General features: G+C 40.6%; 1 protein-coding gene across 1 annotated transcript; it reads right to left on the bottom strand.

The window, feature by feature from the left end:
• Positions 1-2,770: 2,770 nt before the first annotated feature.
• On the bottom strand, positions 2,771-21,031 carry nmt1a (N-myristoyltransferase 1a). The gene is made up of 12 exons (XM_053616092.1): positions 20,516-21,031; positions 13,458-13,557; positions 13,160-13,304; positions 11,402-11,520; positions 10,303-10,394; positions 9,278-9,394; positions 8,563-8,733; positions 7,916-8,024; positions 6,172-6,342; positions 5,755-5,922; positions 5,508-5,645; positions 2,771-4,326 (listed from the first exon to the last, which is right to left on the bottom strand). The coding sequence occupies exons 1-12, from the start codon at positions 20,623-20,625 to the stop codon at positions 4,306-4,308; spliced, it is 1,461 nt and encodes a 486-aa protein (XP_053472067.1). The 5' UTR covers positions 20,626-21,031; the 3' UTR covers positions 2,771-4,305.

Below are 21,031 nucleotides of genomic sequence, written 5' to 3'. Positions count from 1 at the left end.
CAGCTAGCCCATTTTATGAGAGATTGTCCACAGTTGTTAGAGTAACCGGAAAATCAAGTTCCTCATTAGACTATTGACTCTAAAACAGACCCATTTACTGAGTTAACTGTTAAAGGTAAACTAATTCCCTTTTTGGTAGATACAGGAGCTACATGCGCAGAACTGTGTAAAACTGCCCTCCCCGATGTAACACTGAGTCCAGATTCTATTATTCCTGTTGGGGCATTAGGACTCCCCGTGGTTGAACCATTTAGTCAACCCCTAACCATTAAATTAGGGTTCAAATTGATTGGTCATAAGTTACTAGTTTCCAAATGCTGTTAATCTTATGGGTAGAGATTTGTTAACAAGGTTTAATATTCAGATGTCATGCCAGGCAGATGGCATAGGCGTACATAATTCTGAAATGAGTTTATTTTCACTTAGCTTTTACGCATGGAATGTCACGGACTGTATTATATACCCGGGAATACAGGGACTGGTAAACACAGAGGGATAGGAATTACCCGAGTTTTTGCATTGCCCCAGTCTGTTCATACACACTGGTCCTGATACCACTTACAAGTGGTTTCCAGGGCCTTCAAATGAAAGTTTGATCAAATTGGTGATATATTTTAGAATGATCGGTTAATTGGTGAGTCTGTACAACTCAACTATGAGCAGCAAACTCTATTTAGGGTTGAAGAGAGTGTACCTCAGATATCAATGGAAGGGCAAGCAGTCATAAAGGACATCTGAAAAAAGAGAACTGAAAAAGAGAACTGCAATGGATGTGATATGACGGGGATACATGATGGGAAGAAGACAATGGTGAGGAAGATTGGAGGTGGCAGTTATTTTAAAATATGATTATCATATTATCAGTGTACTCTGCCATACAATAGGATGTTGATTTTTTTGTTCTTTACTAAATGAATCAAAATAACAATGAAATGAATAACTCATGAATGTACTCCAATCCTCTCAACCCTCGCAGCACTCGGAGGTAAGGTACGGTTGGTATGGTAAGTGTGGCTACCCGGGATTGTGAGCAACTGCTGACGGAATACAATATTTACTTGAACACATCCAAGTATAGGTAGTGATTTCTCATTTTGCAGGTGAATTTCCACCACAACACACACACACACGCATCTCCAATATGAGGAACAAAAACCTAATTAAAATACTTAGAAATGAAATCAATGGAAAGTGACCGCCTAGTGGGGAACAGATAATTATATCAATTTAAAGATAAACTAATTACTGGTACATGTTCACATAATGTGCTGGTTTTAAATTGTACCATGGAACTATAGTAACTTGGAAATAGCCACGAAAATATTTATTTGGCCGTATCAAATTCACAGGCAAATAACGAACCTGATGTTAAACATGGAAATAATAATAAGCTGGCCAAAAAAAAAACAACTGCAGGCAATTCCGCTGACTCGTGCAGTTTCTCTCTTCATTCTTAATGTTGCTTGCTCGTTTACATCACATCGTTTAAACTGCATCACAGAGATGTGGTTTTCCATCTGGAGTCCATCTAAAACATCCACACATTAGCAGAATATTTTTTTCCTGTCACTTATATAAAGCTGCAGATCATTTACTCATCAAGAAACAAGGTTAATGCTTCTATTAAGACAAAAATAAACTACATAAACAGCAATATTCAAACAATATTCTAATATAATGTAGCACCTTAACGATTAATTCTTAAGAGATTTTGTCAGTTGTGAGGTGGGGCCTCCATGGATCGGACTTGTTTGTCCAGCACATCCCAGAGATGCTTGATCGGATTGAGATCTGGGGAATTTGGAGGCCGAGTCAATACCTTGAACTCTTTGTCATGTTCCTCAAACCGTTCCTGAACAGTTTTTGCAGTGTGGCAGGGTGCATTATCCTGCTGAAAGAGGACACTGCCATTAGGGAATACCGTGTCCATGAAGGAGTGTACTTGGTCTGGAACCATGTTTAGGTAGGTGGTACGTGTCAAAGTAACATCCACATGAATGCCAGGAGCCAAGGTTTCACAGAGCATCACACTTCCTCTGTCGGAATTGCCTTCTTCCCATAGTGCATCCTGGTGCCATTTCTTCCCAAGGTACAGTAAGCGTACACAAACACCCACCTGTACACACACCCGGCCGACCAGGCCACCTTCTTCCATTGTTCTATGGTCCAGTTCTGATGTTCACGTGCCCACTGTAGGTAGTGGACAGGGGTCAGCATGGGCACTCTGACTGGTCTGCAGCTACGCAGCGCCAAATACAGAAAGCTGTGATACACTGTGTGTTCTGACATCTTTCTATCATAGCCAACATTAACTTTTTCAGCAATTTGTGCTATAGTAGCTCTTTTGTGGGATCGGACCAGACAAGCTAGCCTTCGCTCCTCACGTGCATCAATGAGCCTTGGGCGCCCACGACCCTGTCATTGTTTATCCTTCCTTGGACCACTTTTGGTAGGTACTAACCACTGCATACCGGGAACACCCCACAAGACCTGCTGTTTTGGAGATGCTCTGACCCAGTCGTCTAGCCATAACAATTTGGCCCATGTCAAAGCCGCTCACATTCTCACGCTTGCCCATTTTCCCTGCATCAACTTTGAGAACTGACAGTTCACTTGCTGCCTAATATATCCCACCCCTTGACAGGTGCCAGTGTAACGAGATAATCAATGTTCTTCACTTCACCGGTCAGTGGTTTTAGGGTCATGGCTGATCGGTGTATACCTATATGTTATTACCTTAAATGCAAATGATTCCACAATAAACAAAATCAGCACTCACAGCAACTTCTACTTTTATTTAGCACAAAAAAAAATTCTCCATATTGACAATGTTTTCTTGCTCCAACATGAAAAGCAAATGATGATTTTTTTTTTTGTCCTAATACAGTCGGTTAAGTGGTCTTCAGTTCCGTTTCCTCCATACTATCGGCAAAGAAACCCAAACTCATAATAAACTCAAACTTCTACTGCTCTAGGTGTGCCTTTATAACTGTGTCAGTTCAACACTATGGCTTTAAGTCAACACTGCCCGTATATAAAACACTGAACCACACTGGAGAATACGTTGCGCTGAACTAGTTCTCAGATGCTTGATCCCGCTGTACGGTCATCATCCTGCAGCAGTAAAACTTTGAGGATTGCAATTAGATTTGACTTAGACCACTTACCAACAAAACAAACAAAAAACATTGTATTCAACTCTGTGTTTAAATATTTATTTCAACCCTGCTCACAACCCCTGATGCGTCTCCACCTTTCCAACACACTGGTTATTCATGCCAGTCAGCATTCGACCTCTTGGGATTAATCATTAGTCCATGTCCATGGTCTGGACTACTATCATTCATTTATTTTATCATTATTTTGCTGTTACGTGTTATTTGTGTATTTACACAGGGTTTCTCTGTTAGCATTACAGTAAAATCACAGGCAGTCAGTTAGTGACAAAGCAGCGATCCAAGTAGAAAAAAATATATATAAAAGCAAAGGGGTTAAAAAAAAAAAAAAAAAAAATTATAATAATCTCTCCCTTACACTATGTATGACATCAATTAATCAGTGACACTGTCATGATGAGTAATGGAGAAAATTACTGACATCAGCCCTTGTAATGTCCACTCTGGAGTTTTATTACCTCATCTGTGTTTTTTTTTTTTTTCCTCTGTTTCAAGCAATTTCTAGTGTTTTTGATTGTTTTGTTACAAACACCAAGCGCGTATAACAGTTCTCTTTTTTTCTTTTCTTTTCTGGGAAAAAAAAAAAAACCCCAAAAACCCAACCAACACCTCACATTTGAATGGGGAGAGAAAACGGCTGGACTGAGTCTCTTCACTGTCAGAGCGAGCATCATGGAAACGGCATGAAGAAGCAGCTGCTGTTTCTGAGCGCAGATTCGCACTCGCATCACAATCCACAATCGCAATGGCTGTGATCGTAGACGATCGGAATTAATTACATTGGCTGAGGGAGAAAGAAGAAAAGAAAAAAAAAAGAACAAGAAAAAAAAAGAACCAGACTAAAAAGAAAAGGAGACACAGAGAAAAGGGGGAAAAAAAAGAGAAAGAAAAAGAGAAGACAGCCTGGCAGCAGTAGTGCAGATCCAAAAGTTCAAAGTTCTGCAAAAAAAAAATAATAATAATAAAATAAAAAAAATTAAACAATAATAATAATAATAATAATAATGGGCGGTGGCTTTTTCTTCCTAAACCTGGAAGTCCCTCCGGAGCATCAGTCAGGTGGTCAGTGCGTGACGTCAGTTCTTGGCTTCACTATGACGCAAGGAAGGGCTTTGATGAGGCAAGAAGGTCACTGCAGGACTAAACCGACCTGCAAAAGCACAAAGCACACAACACTTCAATCTTAGACTAAGGAGAACATGTTTAGTCAAAACATGGAATTCCACAGCGAATTACACAAAAAGCAAAATTCGTTTTCCTATGATGTACCCGTGTGAAAATAGTGTGTTTGGCTGGCTAATGTTATTTAATCTTTAATATTTAGTCTTATTTTTTTTATGGAATTCAGATCATTGTCATTCTATTATCATCTTCATTCAATTTTTTTTTTTTTTATAACCCCGTAATTTGACAAAAGCTGCAATATTACAGACCTGCCAAACCACCAGCGGTTTAGTTAAGATGTAGACGCTAGAGACGGTTACATGCACACGTTCGTTTATCCAATTTTAGGAAAAAGATGAATAATAAAATATTTAAGTGTTAAACTGACACTCTGTTGTAGGCCTATTTAATCTTTGGTTTTTTTTTTTTATCTCCGTCAAGATTTTCGGTCTTTTTTTTTTTCTTTCAAAAAATATTTCGGTGACATCGATAATTAATATAGTACATTGATGTTCACTATATACGTGTCTAATGTTAGCTAAATCAAAGATACGTTGAGAGATTTAATTTTTTATTAACGAACGCAAAACGTTCTCCGCTTACCACGACAGCAAGCGGGGCGGGGGGGGGGATCTTTCAAGCGAGTCAAGGCAAGAGCAAAGGCTAAATCATAATTACTACACAAACATACTAATGTGAGATGGGGGGGCGGGGCTTCCGGGGGGTCAATTAGTGTCGGATAGTTCAAAACATGTTAATTTTCGATTGCCTTAGCTGGAATTTTTATTGGGGAAATAACTCCTAGCAGCATAAAACTTTTTAAAGACCAGTAAATAAAGCAGGCCTATCATATTGGATACACTTTTTTGGTAACATTATAACATGTATGTATATATACACACACACATACATACATATATATATATATTATATATATATATATATATATATATATATATATATATATATATATATATATATATATATATATATATACACACACACACACACACACACACACATATATACATACATACATACATACATATATATATGTATATGTATGTATGTATATATGTGTGTGTGTATATATATATATATACACACACACACACATACATATACACATAACATATATAACATTATTTTTAAGAGAAGGAGCCATACTTTCTCTGAGCCCATGCTGGGGCATTTCCAATTGTACAGATAATACTGTAGATTCCCGTCTCCGATCCCGAACTTCAGCTTCTCCAGAAACGTCTTGTTCTCCATCAGGTCCAGTGCATTAAAAACGTCAAATCCTTTCTGCAGGGGGAGACACAGAATGAGAGGCAAAAAGAAAAGGAGAGAGGGAATTCAACCTCGTGTGCAGCAACACCCACATGCATGCACACACACAGTTGTTTCTACTGACCGATTTGGCCAAGATGAGTGCGTCTCCCATCAGATCGATGAGTGGTGTGGTGGTGTGCACGTTGTAGAAGGAATAGGCCGCCTTCAGACTGCGGTGAACCGCGTGGTTCATGATGGTGGACGGCAAGGTGTAAAAACTCAGGAAGTCGGTCACCTTCCCCTCAGGATTCTGGACCAATCAGTACCAAGCAGTTACCAGTTAGGTTAAATGTTTTGAATGAATACGTTGTTCAACACAAAAAGTGTTTTGACTCAAGGGAGATTTCAAAACACTTAAGAAAATAAGAGTTATAAATGCTTGAAGAAAGAACCCAACTTCAAAGTCTCTGTCTAACAGACTTCGAGATCTTTTCTCTTTTTTCAGAGGTCTAGGTGATTAACATGTAGCTGTAACATGAGGGCTGTGCAGGTGGCCTACCTGCACCAGGTAGGTGTCGATGATGTTCTCCTGGGGCAGGAGCCAGTGCTTCACCTCCTCCATGCTCATGACTGGAGCCAGGTTGAACTGACGGAGATAATCCTGCAGCAGGCGGTGCACAACCGGGACATCCTTCACCGTCATCGGCCTCAAGCCTCCGGTCTTCGGAGCCTAGAGACGAGGAGACGGAGACTGAATGAAGGATGGACGATGAAACGATGGACAGGGATTCGTCCAAATATTCCGTTCAATTACGTTAATGTGGTTATTAAAGCACATAACTACAAACACAAAAGAACGTTCACTACTAAATGTGAAGCACCACTGTAACTAAACGTCCAAATTGGGGATTTTAACTAGCTAGCATCCATAGTGATGGTAGTGGCGTCTTCTCTCATAAACCAACACGCTGCCGTACTGAGTTACCTGATGCACCAACATTAGCTCCCCCTTGTGGTGAATATTCAGCCATGCGAGACATGAGTCTCGAGTTAAAAAAAAATAGTCATGGTCCATATGTAAGACAGACACATCAGTTCAGCGAGTTAGTACTAAGTGTTTAATCACATTGCTTCACAATCACTTTTACACCTTTTTTACCTTTTGTGTAGCAGTACTTCACAAGTTCCAGCCATTTTGGTTAACGTATTTATTAATACCTTTACCACAATTATTACGTGGATTATCCATCGAACGCAATTGGACAGAAATTTTATTCCGACTGCTTACTCTATTTACTCTAGGATTACTGACGGATGATTACAGCGCATGGAGATAAGTAACGATTGCGAGTTTAGCATTTAGAACTCGGCCGAAGGAGCTAGAAGTAAAAGAAGAGAAGGTTGATATTCGAACCAAAGGCAGATGCAGGGTTTGGTGCAAGGCTGCTAATCGACGATGGATTAACTGTATGTAAATGTAATGTATTAATAATGAAATGTTATCCACGTGAGGTAGCCTACACTACCCGTCAAAAGTTTGTGGACACTTGACTGAAATATTTCTCATGATCTTAAAGACCTTTTGATCTGAAGGTGTGTGATTAAATGTGTGAAATCGGTGTCGTAGACAAAAATATAACCGTGCCGACGTATTCGTTTCTTTCATTAGAAAACTGACATTTTATTTACAAAAAAAATATACTTTTTAAACGGACGTCTCGGAGCGAAATATTCCGAAAAGCCGCCGATAAGTGTCCAGCGTAGGTGGGAGCTCCTTTAATACTGTTTAAAAAGCATCTCAGGGGAATTCCTCAAGAAATCGGGTGAGAAAACGCCAAGAATACATTTCTGGAAATTCTAGGCGAAAAGGGCGTCGACTTTGACGATTTGACAATCCACAAAAACAACCGATTTGCTCACATGGACGCGCGCAATATGAATAGGCTCGAATTCACTCGAGTGCACAGCTGACACGGCGTTAGTGACAGGTTGTACATCATAGTCATGATATCTGATTATTAAATAAGTCATTTTATCAAACGATCATAATCACATCGATTCATTTTAGTCCTACTAGCCTATTATTTCGAGTTAAAAAAAAAATAAATAAAAATAACCTTTTCATTTGGGAGAGGAAGCTGGCGTTTTGAGTGGGATGTTCACACCCTGTCGTGCCGGTGGCCATACGCTACTGCAGTAAAAGCATTTTGCGGTATTAATGTTAACGATTAAACGATCCTTAATTTAAATGACGTTCGATCATGGGAATTTGTGTAAATTGACATCTCCAGTTTGGTGTGTACCTCTGGCAGCCGGTAGAGCTTCATAGTGCGTTGCATAGTCATGTTCCGACTCAGGTGTGAAAACTTCACTTCAATCAGCTTCCGTGGGTTCAGAGATCGGTGCCAGTATCTACACAGACACACACACACAATAGATGACACCAGAGTAACATTTACATTTATGGCATTCGGCAGACGCCCTTATCCAGAGCGACTTACAATTATCTCTGGGTTTTGTTTTTTTCAACTGAGCAATTGAGGGTTAAGGGCTTTGCTCAAGGGCCCAGCAGTGGCAGTTTGGCTCATGACCTTCCGATCAGAAGTCCAGCATCCTAAGCAGTGAGCTACCAATGATAACACAAGCTACTGACACAAAAGGAAATCATCAAACAAATCAACGAAGCATATGATTCAAGCTGAAAGAAAAATATTAAAACACCAAGAGTCTTTTTCAAGACTCACAATAGTTTTGTTTTTGTTTTTTACACCAGGGAACTGTATTTTCATTTGCTCTGACTGCTGCTTTAGCTGAGAAAGCTCCCCCAAACATGTCTCCCGTGTCACTAAACTACAGACGGTGGCACCTCTGAAATAAACTTACATTTGTTTTGATCTATGTTATGATGATGCATTTAGATGTGTGCATGTGTGTGTGTGTGTGTGTTTACCTGCAGGTCCCCACAGGTTTGGGCAGTACAACTCCGGCAGTGTAGACAGCCTGGAAGATGCCCTGCAGGTTGACCCGTCTGGTGATCTCTCGGATCAGCACCGGAGCCACGCGTTTGGAGCGCAGCTTTTTGTGCACACACAGGAAATTAATCTCCACCATCTTCTTCTCTCTGGAGGATGACAGATGATGCAGAAAACCAGTGATGAAGAAGGAGAAAGGTGGAGCTTTCAGCGTAGTAACAAACCACACGGCGTCTTTTAAACTACAAAGCTGCTGTTTTTACCGAAATATTTAGCTGCAAAGTGTTATTCTGGAAAATGGCTACTGATATTTATACTAATTTCAATGCTAAAAGGAAATTGAAATTCTAAGACGTTTGCTTGCGTGGAAAAATAGAGCTAATGTATAAGCTGGACTTTGGTTGATGTTCAGCAGATGGAAAAACTCAATTTTTGTCTTTTAATAAAAACTATAGTGATGGATGGTGCAGAAATATAACCAAGGAGTTAAAAACATCATCACTTTCTTCTATATGTTTAGTTGTTCAAACTGGCATCATATTCACGTATGCGGTTTTCCAACAACCGAGAGATTTGATCTGTGATTTGTTAGCGTTTGTGACTTCACATAAATCAGCCAAGCAGGAAGAGGAATGGCAGGAAGGGGAATGAATAGTAGACATTATGACGGAGCAGGAAGGTGAGTGAGCTTACATGTCGTAGATGCGGATGGTGGCTGGGATGGCACTGATGAAGCCTACGAGTTTATGATTGGAGTTCACTCTCACGCCACAGTGCCACTGCGGCAACCAGCCTGGAGGACGTAGCGCCCTGAAAGAGAGAGAGAGCAGAGAGAGAGAGAGAGAGAGGGATGGAGAGAAAGAGTGAGAGAGAAAGAAGGAGAGAGAGAGAAGGATGGAGAGAAAGAGTGAGAGAGAGAAGGAGAGAGAGAGAGGAGAGAAAGAGTGAGTGAGAGAGAAGGAGAGAGAGAGGAGAGAGAGTGAGAGAGAGAGAAGGAGAGAGAGGAGAGAAAGAGTGAGCAAGAAGGAGAGAGAGAGAAGGAGATAGAGAGAAAGAGAGAGAGAAGGAGAGAGAGGAGAGAGAGGGAAGGGGGAGAGAGAGAGAGAGAAGGATGGAGAGAAAGAGTGAGAGAGAAGGAGAGAGAGGAGAGAAAGAGTGAGAAAGAGAGAAGGAGAGAGAGAGGAGAGAAAGAGTGAGTGAGAGAGAGAAGGAGAGAGAGAAGGAGAGAAAGAGTGAGAGGTTTGAATGAAAGGATAGATAAAAAGAGATGCAGTGGCCAGGTCATACAGCATGCTTTCCCCATCCTGTAGAGTAGACCATTGTTTAATAGCACTTTTCCACTACTACGGTGCTGCTGCCCAGTTCTGAACCATTCAAACGGACGCCATGTTTTGATCCAAGCTTCGTTTACTGACATCCTGCATGTTCTCATCGAGTCTGCATGGGTTTCCTCCTAACCACTCTATTAGATGGATTTGGTTATATAACTTGCTCTAAAAGTGTAACCGTGTATGTGTGTGTGCGCGCAGTCTCCTGTGATACAAAAGGTGTATTCAAGCCTAATACCTAGTGTTCCCCGTACAGGCTCGGGATCCACTCGGACTCTGACCGGGATAAAGCACTTACTAAACATGAATGAAGACATATTACAATACTCTTCCATTAAACCAGTGGAAAAGTTCACAGTGTTGCTGGGAAGGGGTGTATGAGGTGCATACCATAGCAGGAACTCGGGCGAATAGTCAAAGCGGAACATGTTATCATCGTCCTCCACGTAGTTCTCGTTCAGGAGAGTGTACAGCTCCTTTAGCTAAAACACAGAATAACAGAGAATAAAGAACGATTAACACAAGCTTTCACAACTTTATAGTTCTCCATAAATTACTTTGAGGACAAGAAACGCACACTGACCATAAATCAACTAGACTCCCTAACTGATATGTCCAGTGCATCAGGCCGGTATGATATTAAGCAATATTGCTGGCTCGAGTCAGTGTCATGACCGACTGGTCCTCTGACGTTATCCCTGAAACTACGCTGCATGTGAAGTGCACACAGGAAATTAAAATGATCTGTCTTTCAGATGAGACGTTAAACCGAGGTCCTGACTCTCTGTGGTCATTACAATTCCCAGGACTCTTCTCGTAAAAGAGTAGTGGTATGCCCCCGGTGTCCTGGTGAAATTCTCCCATTGGGCCTTATCTATCATGGCCCCCTAATAATCTCCATCCCTGAATTGGCTACATCACTCTCTCCTCTCCACGAATAGATGGTGTGTTGTGCGTGTTCTGCCACACTATGGCTGACGTAGCATCATCCAGGTGGATACTACACACTAGTGGTGGTTGTGGAGATCATACAACCCCCCAAACCCCACCCACCACCCCCATGTAAAGTGCCTCGAGTGTCTAGAAAAGCACTCCATAAATCTAAAGAATTATTATTATTATTATTTACCCTTGACGACATTTCAACACTCAACCAAGGCACAAGCACATCTGCACAAACACAGAGAGGTCTGTGACGCCATCTCACTTTTACTTACAAAGCTATCTTGAGGTTTCATCAATTCACACCTCCAAACCTCTCTCATAAAACCATGGGTGTGAACCACATTGTGTTTAAATAGCAGGAAGCTGCACGCTATTCAGTTCTCATGGATGAGTGTGTTTAAACAAATAATAAAACCGGTCTTCCAAATAAGGACCCAATATTAGACCGCATTCAAAACATCATCACAGCTCGTCCAAACACACACCCATCCCTAGGAAATTATTTGAGTATTAATAACTCTGCGTGCGCGTGTGCGTGTCTCACCACAGCGGGGTTGCCAAGGTCCAGCGCATCCCAGACGAAACCCTGAGGAAGGCTGTACGGCTCCTCTCGGATGTTATCTTTATCCGGCTCAATGCAGCCGTGCGTCGTGACCATCTCTCCTGCACAAGGAAACGATAAGTAAATAACAGAACATGACGCAGAGTGCTGTTAAAAGAAAAGAATCGACCCTGAGACGAACAGGTCAACACCTCAGCTGTTACCAGTCCATAGTAAATTTTCCTGTCAAACAGTGTATCCCAAAATGTTTTATTCCTCTTGTACCACAGCAATTCGCCAACTATTCAAATGTTTCAAGAACGACACACCATACTGTTTAAACTTGACAGTGTAATACGTATATAAAAGTGCAGTATATAAAACTCGTCGCAATTCATATCATTTGAAGCCAGTCGTCTTCTTATGCTTTAATTTGCACACACTCAGGAGCATGCGCAGGCTACGAATGTTTTTTCCCCAGCTGAAATGATGGGAATTTCTTGTGTAAATACTATTTGTAAAGTGTCCTTCGGTTATGGAAAAGGCACTATATAAGTAAAATAAACTTATTATTATTGTGTGAATTTACAAATAAAAATACATTTGTATCCAGCTTGATAAATGAGGTCCATTGTTACAGGATTTCTTATTATTTTTATTTGGACCAGAATATCACTATGGATCACTATTTGAATAAAAGGCGCACAGTGTGCAACACAAAAAGTTCATCATGCTCCCCATAACTAGTCAAAGCCGCATCTGTATTAGAGCCAAATAAGTGTTGCTTAACTGATATTACCTGATAAATTATAAATTATACCTTAACTGATAACTGAAGCGCACTTTAGACACCAAAATTGTCTTGGATGAAAATTTCTGCAAATGTTATCTTTAACTGTCTCTTAATTTTTTTTTTCCACATCTGGCTCGTTTGGAGCGTTTGTTTCAGAACCGTTCGGTGCGTTTTCTTGGTTCGCTTTATTTTAAATAAATATAAATATAAATATATATATACACATACACACACACACAGAGATATATATTTAGTTCTGTGTCGTCTCATGTGGTTAGTGTGTTGTTTTATGTAACACCGTGGTCCTGGAGGAACGTTGTTTTGTTTCACCAGCTGTATATGGTTGAAATGATAATAAAACCACTTGAACTTGAAATATACAGAATATGAACATGCCAAATGAACTCCAGAGAAAGCAATCTGACCCAACGGACCGACCTGTATAGCAATGCAGGATGGGAACTGTGTTATGTAAAACGCGTTTGTTTTGCTAATGGCTCGTAACATGAATCGCCGTTTAGCTTGGACCAAAGACGAGGTAAAATTTGGTCTGACGAACATATTTCTGAACACCTTTCAAAAATGGATACAAACACAGAGGCTGACAAAGTGTTTCGCGAGTGTCTCAAGGAGCTGGGCTTTAATCGGCTTTAATCGCTTCGTGAAACATCGATTCCTTCTCAAACTGATGAATAATAATAACTCCAGCTCATAATAAGCTCGTGGAGCTGCCGACTATCCGTCTTGATGGATGACCGATGTGGGCGGAACCCCGGAACATAAACAGGCGCGCTCTGACCAATGAGAGGACCGTTTACTCACTCACATGTAACTTGCACGAAGACATTTTCATACGCTTTGAAATGTAAGTCCCTGTTTCGGATCAAAGCACAGATCTACAGGTCTGAAAACGCCCTAACTCATTACAGTAGGAATAAATCAGCCTAACTGAAACATACTAAGCGTACCTAGTTTAGGGACAGGCTGAGTGTCCCAGAACTGGTAGCTACGGCGTGAGGCCTCTTCCATGGTTTTGGCTGGTCCTGGTCCCACTGAGAAGAGCTCGATGGCTTTCTGAATCTCCTGGAGCTTATCGGCAGGGAGAGAGTTCACCTAGAGAGCAGAGGAATGAAAAGAAACAGAAAGAGAGCATATAAAAAAACAAAAAACACACACTACATTATATAACAAACTGAACGTGTCCAAAAAAAAAAAAACATGACATAAATCAAGGATACAAACAGAAGAAAGAAATAGTTTTCTCACTTTGGCCAGCGGGTCCTGGGCCGAGTCCTTTCCTCCAGATTTGTCCTTCTTTTTCTTCTGTTTCTTTTTCTTCTTCTTGGCCCCTGTGTCTCCCTTTTCTCTGTAAACCAGAACAACGGACGTACAGGAATAAACACTCCGACTCTTCAAAGCAGAACCTGACGTTTTTAATAACACGGCAAAAACACACACTTTATCATCAGACACCATTACAGCGATCGCCTGTTACGGTTATTAAATAATCACCTGACCACAATTCTATTCACTGGCTGATGGAAAGGTTCTCCAGTCGCTAGAATTCGTCGGATATTTACGCCACAGCAGACAAGACGTAAGCCTGGTGCTTCGTCGGTTAAAATGAAAATAAAACCACCTGAACACAAGGTCCGTTAAACGCACAAACGCACGTAGACTCAGCAGCTGTTGTGATGTACACTTATTTCAGAAAACACTATGCTCCATCTGAACCTTCTGACTCAAAGCTTACGGTGTTCCAAACAGCCCACAAGCGTAGAACGTACTTTTCTTAACATCACAAGTGTGCAGCCTGGTCAGGGATACTCAGGGAATTCTCGAAAATCAGTAGGTTACTAATCCCAGGATTAAGATGAGTGAGAAGATCTAAAATCAATGAGTGTTCAAAGTATAAATCAGGTTTGGGGCAATGACGATCATTTATGATGATGATGATGATTATGTATAATTAGGTCTAGAACAGGACAGTCAGAGAAAAACACTACAGTTAATGGAGTTTTTTTTGTAATTGTTGCAGCCAAAAACACTTGACTTTGCTGTGACTTTTTTCAAGATCTGAGTTTTTATTGTGTGTGTGTGTGTGTTGTTTTTTTTTTGTAGAAAACTACATGAAATGGTGAAATTGCCGTTGCGCAAAAAAGTTTTGCATAGTCTTTCCCAGTGATGTTTGTCGTTAAATGAGATTTTAGCTGTGCTCATGTTTGACGCACGTGAATCGACGAGGGCTTTGACCGAATGTGCATTGTGTTTATGTCACATGACGCGTCTTGGCCCAAATCTGCGGTTATTTCGAAAATATCGCGGTGTCTGCTTGATTTTGCGTTGATTTCTGCGATCGCAAAATCCTGGAGGGATCATTTGACGTTGAGTGAGGAGCAATGCGGACCAAAACGAACGTTCCGAAGGTGTCGGAGCGAGTGACGTGGACTCGGGTCCGAGTCAAAGTGAACTCTATTGCCTGGATCGCAACTGCAGCGAGAAAGCAACACAACTGCAGAAAGTGAATCAAATGTCTTAGACACGAAAGCTGCTAAACTGAGCCAAAGCACAGCGCTGTAGTGCTGCAGAAATGCCACGCGTTCTGGATATTTGGACTGGCCAACAAAAACGAAGAAAAATGCTGGATGCGATACACAAATCTACTTCATCGTAATTTATTTCGCTCTGTGATCTACGTGCACTTTGCAAAGGGTTTCTATTTTCCCTTCGCTGTATTTCAGACAGAAGAGCGAAAGGGTTTTATGAGTACATTCAAGTCTGCTTTTTTCAATCGCACGCAATTAGGCAAAACTAAACCGAAGCGAATCGCAAAACAACCCAAACGAGCAATTTCACGCTGACTCGGACTCAGGATTGTGCATTTAGACGGCTCCAAGAGCTTCTTACTCTTACAGAGAGGAGACTGAACGGTACACCATGCGGAATCCGATTCTATACACGAAATGTTTACGAGATACACACTGCATTCAACCCCCTGTGATGACTCAGCTCAACCGTGCTATATCTTAGCCCACCATTGAACATGCATTCTGGACTTTTCCTTTCAGTGGTTTTGTTATAGAAGAATGAGGAGAGAGAAACGGGAAGACAAAGAACAGTCCAGCATAGACAGCGTCGTACAACAAAGCAACAACAGCTAGAACATCTACTTGTATAAACAGTGTGGATTTGGCACTGGAGAGCTTGTGTGTTTTTCAGACAAACATCAGAACTGTAGGATCAGAACAGATGTTTCCGAAGCAGATGTTTTCTTTAGATTAAGTACGCATGTTTTACTTTATGAAGGAAAATGAACGGTCTTTCAATCATTTCAAACTAGAACTTGATCTCTGTATAAGACTCAGCTTTTAGTTCCTATTCTGAACTTTATCATGCTTTATGCCAGTAAATGTAAATAGGAACAATTTTATGATATAGCGCATTCTTCCTCAAAGTCTAGGAGGGACAAAGCATTAACTTTTCCTAATGTAAAACAGATAGTTTAAAGGAATGCTAAAGAAACAGTAAAGTGGAGTTACCGTTACCAGCCCAAGGTGGACTATTTTCCGATAACAGCACATCCGGAAGCGTTTTATTCCTCTTATACCACAGCAATTTGCAAACGATTACATTTTTAAAAAAATAAAAGAATGGCACGTCGTTCTTTTTTTTAAAAAAAAATCCATTTGTAGTTACATTTAACGCTGTGGAACGTCAGCTAAACAAGTTAGCTCCTCTTATGACAGTTATAACAGGTACAATCACCGGTTCTCTCACAGTCTCTCTTTTTTTTTTCTTCCTAGATTTTTATTTTTACTTTAAACACAGCTTGTCATGTTACTGAAAAACCAGGAAGCACATGGCCCTCTGTCCTGAAGACTTTCCCATAGAGGAAAATGTAGATTTTTACAAAGCCCTGACACGAGAGACTTGTTCCATAAATGTTAAATCGACGTCTATTTATAGAAAGTCTTTGTGTCATAGAAAAAAAGAAAAAAAAAGTCTATTTATAAAAAGAAAGGCTTCATCAGATCAACGTGGATATGTTTTACTTTGTTTAAAAAAAAAAAAAAAAACAGCACATTTTAAGCCATTTATTATCAGTCTTAGATTACATGGACTGTCTGGCATAAAAGTTGCTCTGTAAAAATAACGTATTAGAAGGAGTGCATTACTATCAAATATAACATTACTGTCAGAGCTGCTGTTATATAAAATTATATGACCAATCAGATTTGAGACCTCAACAGCGCTGTAGTATAATAGAGCGTAATCGCTGTGGTTTTGTTTTCATGTTATGTTTTTTTGAGTCAAAAGATTTTCTACTACGCTCTAAATATGAAACAACGATGACATCATTATCCATACTAACAGCTTCAAGCCATAACCATGACACTTCTATTTGATCACATTTAAACCTCCCAAATGAGGAGGAACTTAAACACAGCAAATCTAACTACCTGCGCAGAGCTAATGTGGGTTTAGGCTAACATCAGCACACGGTGGTCACTCAGTACTTACTAAGGAGCAGCAGTTAATCCTATTACACTTCAGAGTGTAATAGGGAGCGAGGTGAGGACACAGAGCGTTGTGTGTCGCTATGGGACAGGACAGATGACATGTCTCATTACCCGTAAGGTGAAAAGCATGTGCTTGCGATGGGACGAAAGACGGCACACTGGGCGCTGCGACCCTGAACGAAGGCAGCACGAGAAAGAAACTAGTGCACTGCGTGTTTGACGTGATTCTAGCGCTGTGCGCTGCTGAAGAGAAAACCAAACACAACCCCCACCTTTACAAGCTGAATGACCACTACTGTACAGCAAAGATTAGTCGTGACAGCATGAGTGTGTGAGACTTTGTTCAGGCGGCATGACGCTGAATCCCAAATGGCTGTCTTCTCGCTAGATAAGCGCTGTATGTAGGATATGAATTAGTGGATTCTAAATCATATATATTGAACAGTATTGTTTGGTAATGAGTCTAGCTGTGCGCTGTGCTTACTGTGACATGCACGAGAGCCGTTAGTGACTGGAAAAATATACAATGTAAAGTCGTTGTTATGGCGTCAACGTTAGTCACGGTGTATGGTCAGTTACCTCACCACTGACGTTTACAAAATAAAGATAAAAAACGCATTTCCGTCCACTACCATCTACTCGTATGTTGTTTTTTTTTAACCCAATAAAGGACCTTAATTGAGTGGGTCTCATCCCTTTCATGTCCTTCTGAGACTCCTCAAAAATGACAAACCTCCTCACCCCTAAATAATACGAGAGCACTTTTGTTTCTCTGTGCCGATGGACGGCACCGAAAACCCTTCGGCTGTACAATCAGCTACTGCTGTTTAATCCGTTACAGTTGTAAACCTGTTACACTGCTACCTCTGCTGTCACTCAGAGCATGTTCCAGACTCGATCGTACACGAGGGTTATGCAAACGCACAGAAGAACATGGTATTACTAATGAGAATTAAACAAAACCAGAGCCATATCTCCCTGCAGTTCTCGCCTGGTTTCCCACTGAAATTAAGCAAGGATGAGCCTAGCCAATATCTGGATGGGAGACCCCCTGGGGAAAACTAAGATTGCTGCTGGAAGTGGTATTAGGAAGACCAGTAGGGGGCGCTCACCCTGTGATCTGTGTGGGTCCTAATGCACCAGAATAGTGATGGGAACATCATACTGAAAAAACAGCACAGTCTTTCGGATGAGACGTTAAACTGAGGTCCTGACTCTCTGTGGTCATTAAAAATCCCAGGACACTTCTCGTAAAAGAGCAGGGGTGTAACCCCGGTGTCCTGGTGAAATTCCCCCATTGGTCCTTCTCTATCATGGCCCCCTAATAATCCTCATCTCTGAATTGGCTACATCACTCTCTCCTCTCCACTAATAGCTGGTGTGTGGTGGGCGTTCTGGTGCACTATGGCTGCCATCGCATGCTACACACTAGTGGTGGTTGAGGAGATCCCCCACCCATACTATGTATAGCACTTTGAGGGTCTAGAAAAGCGCTATATAAATGCAACTGTAACTAAAACAAATATCAATTTTTGGCTAAGTAAGTAAGTAAGTAAGCAAGCCAACTCTATCTCTCTTCCGCTTATAGCAACACCAAGGTGAGGCACACTAACAATGTAAGAGATACACTATATGCTCAAAGTTTGGACACCTGACCATTACACCAATACGTGCTTTTCGATCATCCCATTCTAGATTTAGTCCCCATTTGTAGTTATAATAACCTCCACTCTTCTGGTGAGGTCAGGCACTGATGTCGAGCGAGGAGGACTCTGTTGTGCAGTCGGCGTTCCAATTCATCCCAAAGGTGTTCGGTGGGGTTGAGGACTCAGGACTCTGTACTTTGACACTCAACTTCTTTCACTCCAAACTTCTCAAACCATGTCTTCATGGAGCTCACTTTGTATACAGGGGTATTATCATGCTGGAACAGGTTCGAGCCTCTTCGTTCCAGTGAAGGGAAATTGTAACGCTACGGCATACAGAGACGTTCTAGACAACTGTTTGCTTCTAACGTCGTGGCAACAGGTTGGAGAAGAACCACATATGGGTGTGATGGTCAGGTGTCCACAAACTGTTGTCCATATAGTGTATAATGGAAAAGTCATTCTGAAAAATGTCATTCTAAGAAAGATGAACAATTGGAGGATGTCATCTTTTTGTTTCCTGTTGGAATTTGTTATATATATATATATATATATATATATATATATATATATATATATATATATATACACACACACACACACACACACACAAGGATTTGGTCATTTTTACCACAGACATGAGTGTAATACCATGAAGGAAATTGGTGTGTTTAGACAAGGTATAAGACAACCTTAACATCCCTACAACTCTTTAGCCAAACAAAAAACAGTTATAAAACAATGACATATTACATTTCATTTAGGAAATATGCTCGACCCATTCATTTTAAAAACGCTAACTACAACACTAAACAGCCTCGTAACGTTATACTGACTGTGAATTCAACCCTAACCGAGTGTACATGACCACGAGTTTCAAGTCTTGTCGGATAAATAATTAGTTGAACAAAGACTATAATTACTCTCAGACTTTTAGGGCTGTGTAATCTTATCCTGATTAAGCTCGGAGATATTAAAAGTGAAAGTGCAATGAAACGCGGTGCTGTTAGCTAGCATGATTAGCTAGCATGCATCCTTGTTCATAGGACTGCTGGAACTGATTCCTAACGACTAATAAATTGTAATAATGTAAAAATAATAATATAATACATGCAATAATATATGCTATGTTATAATATGGAGAAATGTGATGGTGTGTACAGCAGCTTTAGCGACTGCTTTTTCTCTTTTTAAACTAGCCATAGCATCTCATCTTAAAAAAAAAAAAAAAAAAAAAAAAAAAAAAAGCTTTAGCTTCCTAGCATGGATATTAGCGGCCAGTTTAGATAAATATTTAGGTGTTTTTTTTTTAACAAGATAAATGCTTTTGTTGTGTTTATACTGTTTGCCGTATACATATATTTTGTGCATTTTTTAAATATTAAAAAAAGCTTTAGCTTAGTTTTGTGCATTTTTTAGCTATATTTTGTGCTTTAGCTTTATTTATTTACTTTAGCAACTTTAGCTAGATTTTGTGCTTTCTATTTTTATTTATTATTTTTTATTACAAAAAAAATCTAGATAGAATTGTAATAGCTAGCTGACAGTGAAGTGAAAGGAAACTCGGCCGTGTCTCAAATGCCGCTCTAATCTCCGAGTTGTCTCCTCCAAGTCTGCACTGCAATGACGTCATTATCGTGAAAACCTATAAGTGAGCCTTCAAGTGGTCGAGGGAGCATGGGTTGCCTTTGGGACACGACGTTCTAGTCAGGCTGGTCCATGTTGAAGTAACGCTAAGAACTAGTTTTACTTGCTAGCCCATATTCTCGGATTTATAAGATATTACACATAGCAGTTAGCTTCGCCTGCAGGAATGCATATTACTCGTTACAGCTGTAGCATGAGCTACTACAAAAAACCCCCCCAAAACCACCAGTTAGGTTTCCGTGACAGTAAACCACGTTAGCTTGAACAGCACCTAGCCGAATCAATGCGCTAAGCCCCACCCTCCTCATTACAATAACTGCCGTTTATCCAATAGCCGTTCAAAACCGACTGTCAATAAAAGAAACGGACCAATGAGCAGCAACTAGTGGGCGAATTCCTATAATTCTCGCCTCCTTTGACCTAGCCATGCAAGGGCCCTAGACTTTAAGGGTGCGGATCATGAGAGTTTTATACATTTCTAACCAACCCACGTACAAGTTTGTATCCTCACCCATCATCGAAATGATGCTCTTCATTTTCGCAGTCGCTGCAATGTCCGTGGTCCTCATCTAGTTCCACTTCTTTCTCCTGCTTCGGTGCTGTCTCATTCTCATCCGCCATGATTAACGAGGAAGTGAAAAACTCGCCTTTGAAAACTCCAACCCTTTCCGATTCCTATTGGTGGAAACTTCGCAAGGCATTGTGGGGGGTGTAGTTGTGTAAATACTTCTAGCTACTTTAGTGCAGTTGAAAGGTTTTATTTCACAAAAAAGAAACGACTGCATTTACTATTAAAGTTTCCTCCACCTTGACTCGATGCAGCTAATCATTTTCAGCTGCTAGCAACTTGCGCCCTCCTTACTGCACTAGCTGACGTTGCTATGGTTACGTGATATAGTATTCATATAGTTCTCTTACAACAGTGATTTAAAAAAAAAAAAAAAAACGTTGTCATCCATCCATCCATCTTCTATACCGCGTATCCTTTTCAGGGTCACGGGGAACCTGGAGCCTATCCCAGGGAGCA

Source organism: Ictalurus furcatus, chromosome 2 (genome assembly GCF_023375685.1).
Source record: "Ictalurus furcatus strain D&B chromosome 2, Billie_1.0, whole genome shotgun sequence".
NCBI classification, from domain to species: Eukaryota; Metazoa; Chordata; class Actinopteri; order Siluriformes; family Ictaluridae; genus Ictalurus; species Ictalurus furcatus.
The sequence above is the reverse complement of the archived record's forward strand: the minus strand, read 5'-3'. Positions and strand labels throughout refer to the sequence as shown.

What these genes read in the sequence shown, in the direction of transcription:
- nmt1a (XM_053616092.1), bottom strand. Translation starts at nt 20,625, where the DNA reads ATGGCGGATGAGAATGAGACAGCACCGAAGCAGGAGAAAGAAGTGGAA. An exon ending in TCAGCCTGTCCCTAAACTAG is followed by an intron (nt 11,521 to 13,159) that starts GTACGCTTAGTA and finishes TTCCTTGTGCAG; the next exon opens with GAGAGATGGTCACGACGCAC. An exon ending in AGCTCTACCGGCTGCCAGAG is followed by an intron (nt 6,343 to 7,915) that starts GTACACACCAAA and finishes CCTCGTCTCTAG; the next exon opens with GCTCCGAAGACCGGAGGCTT.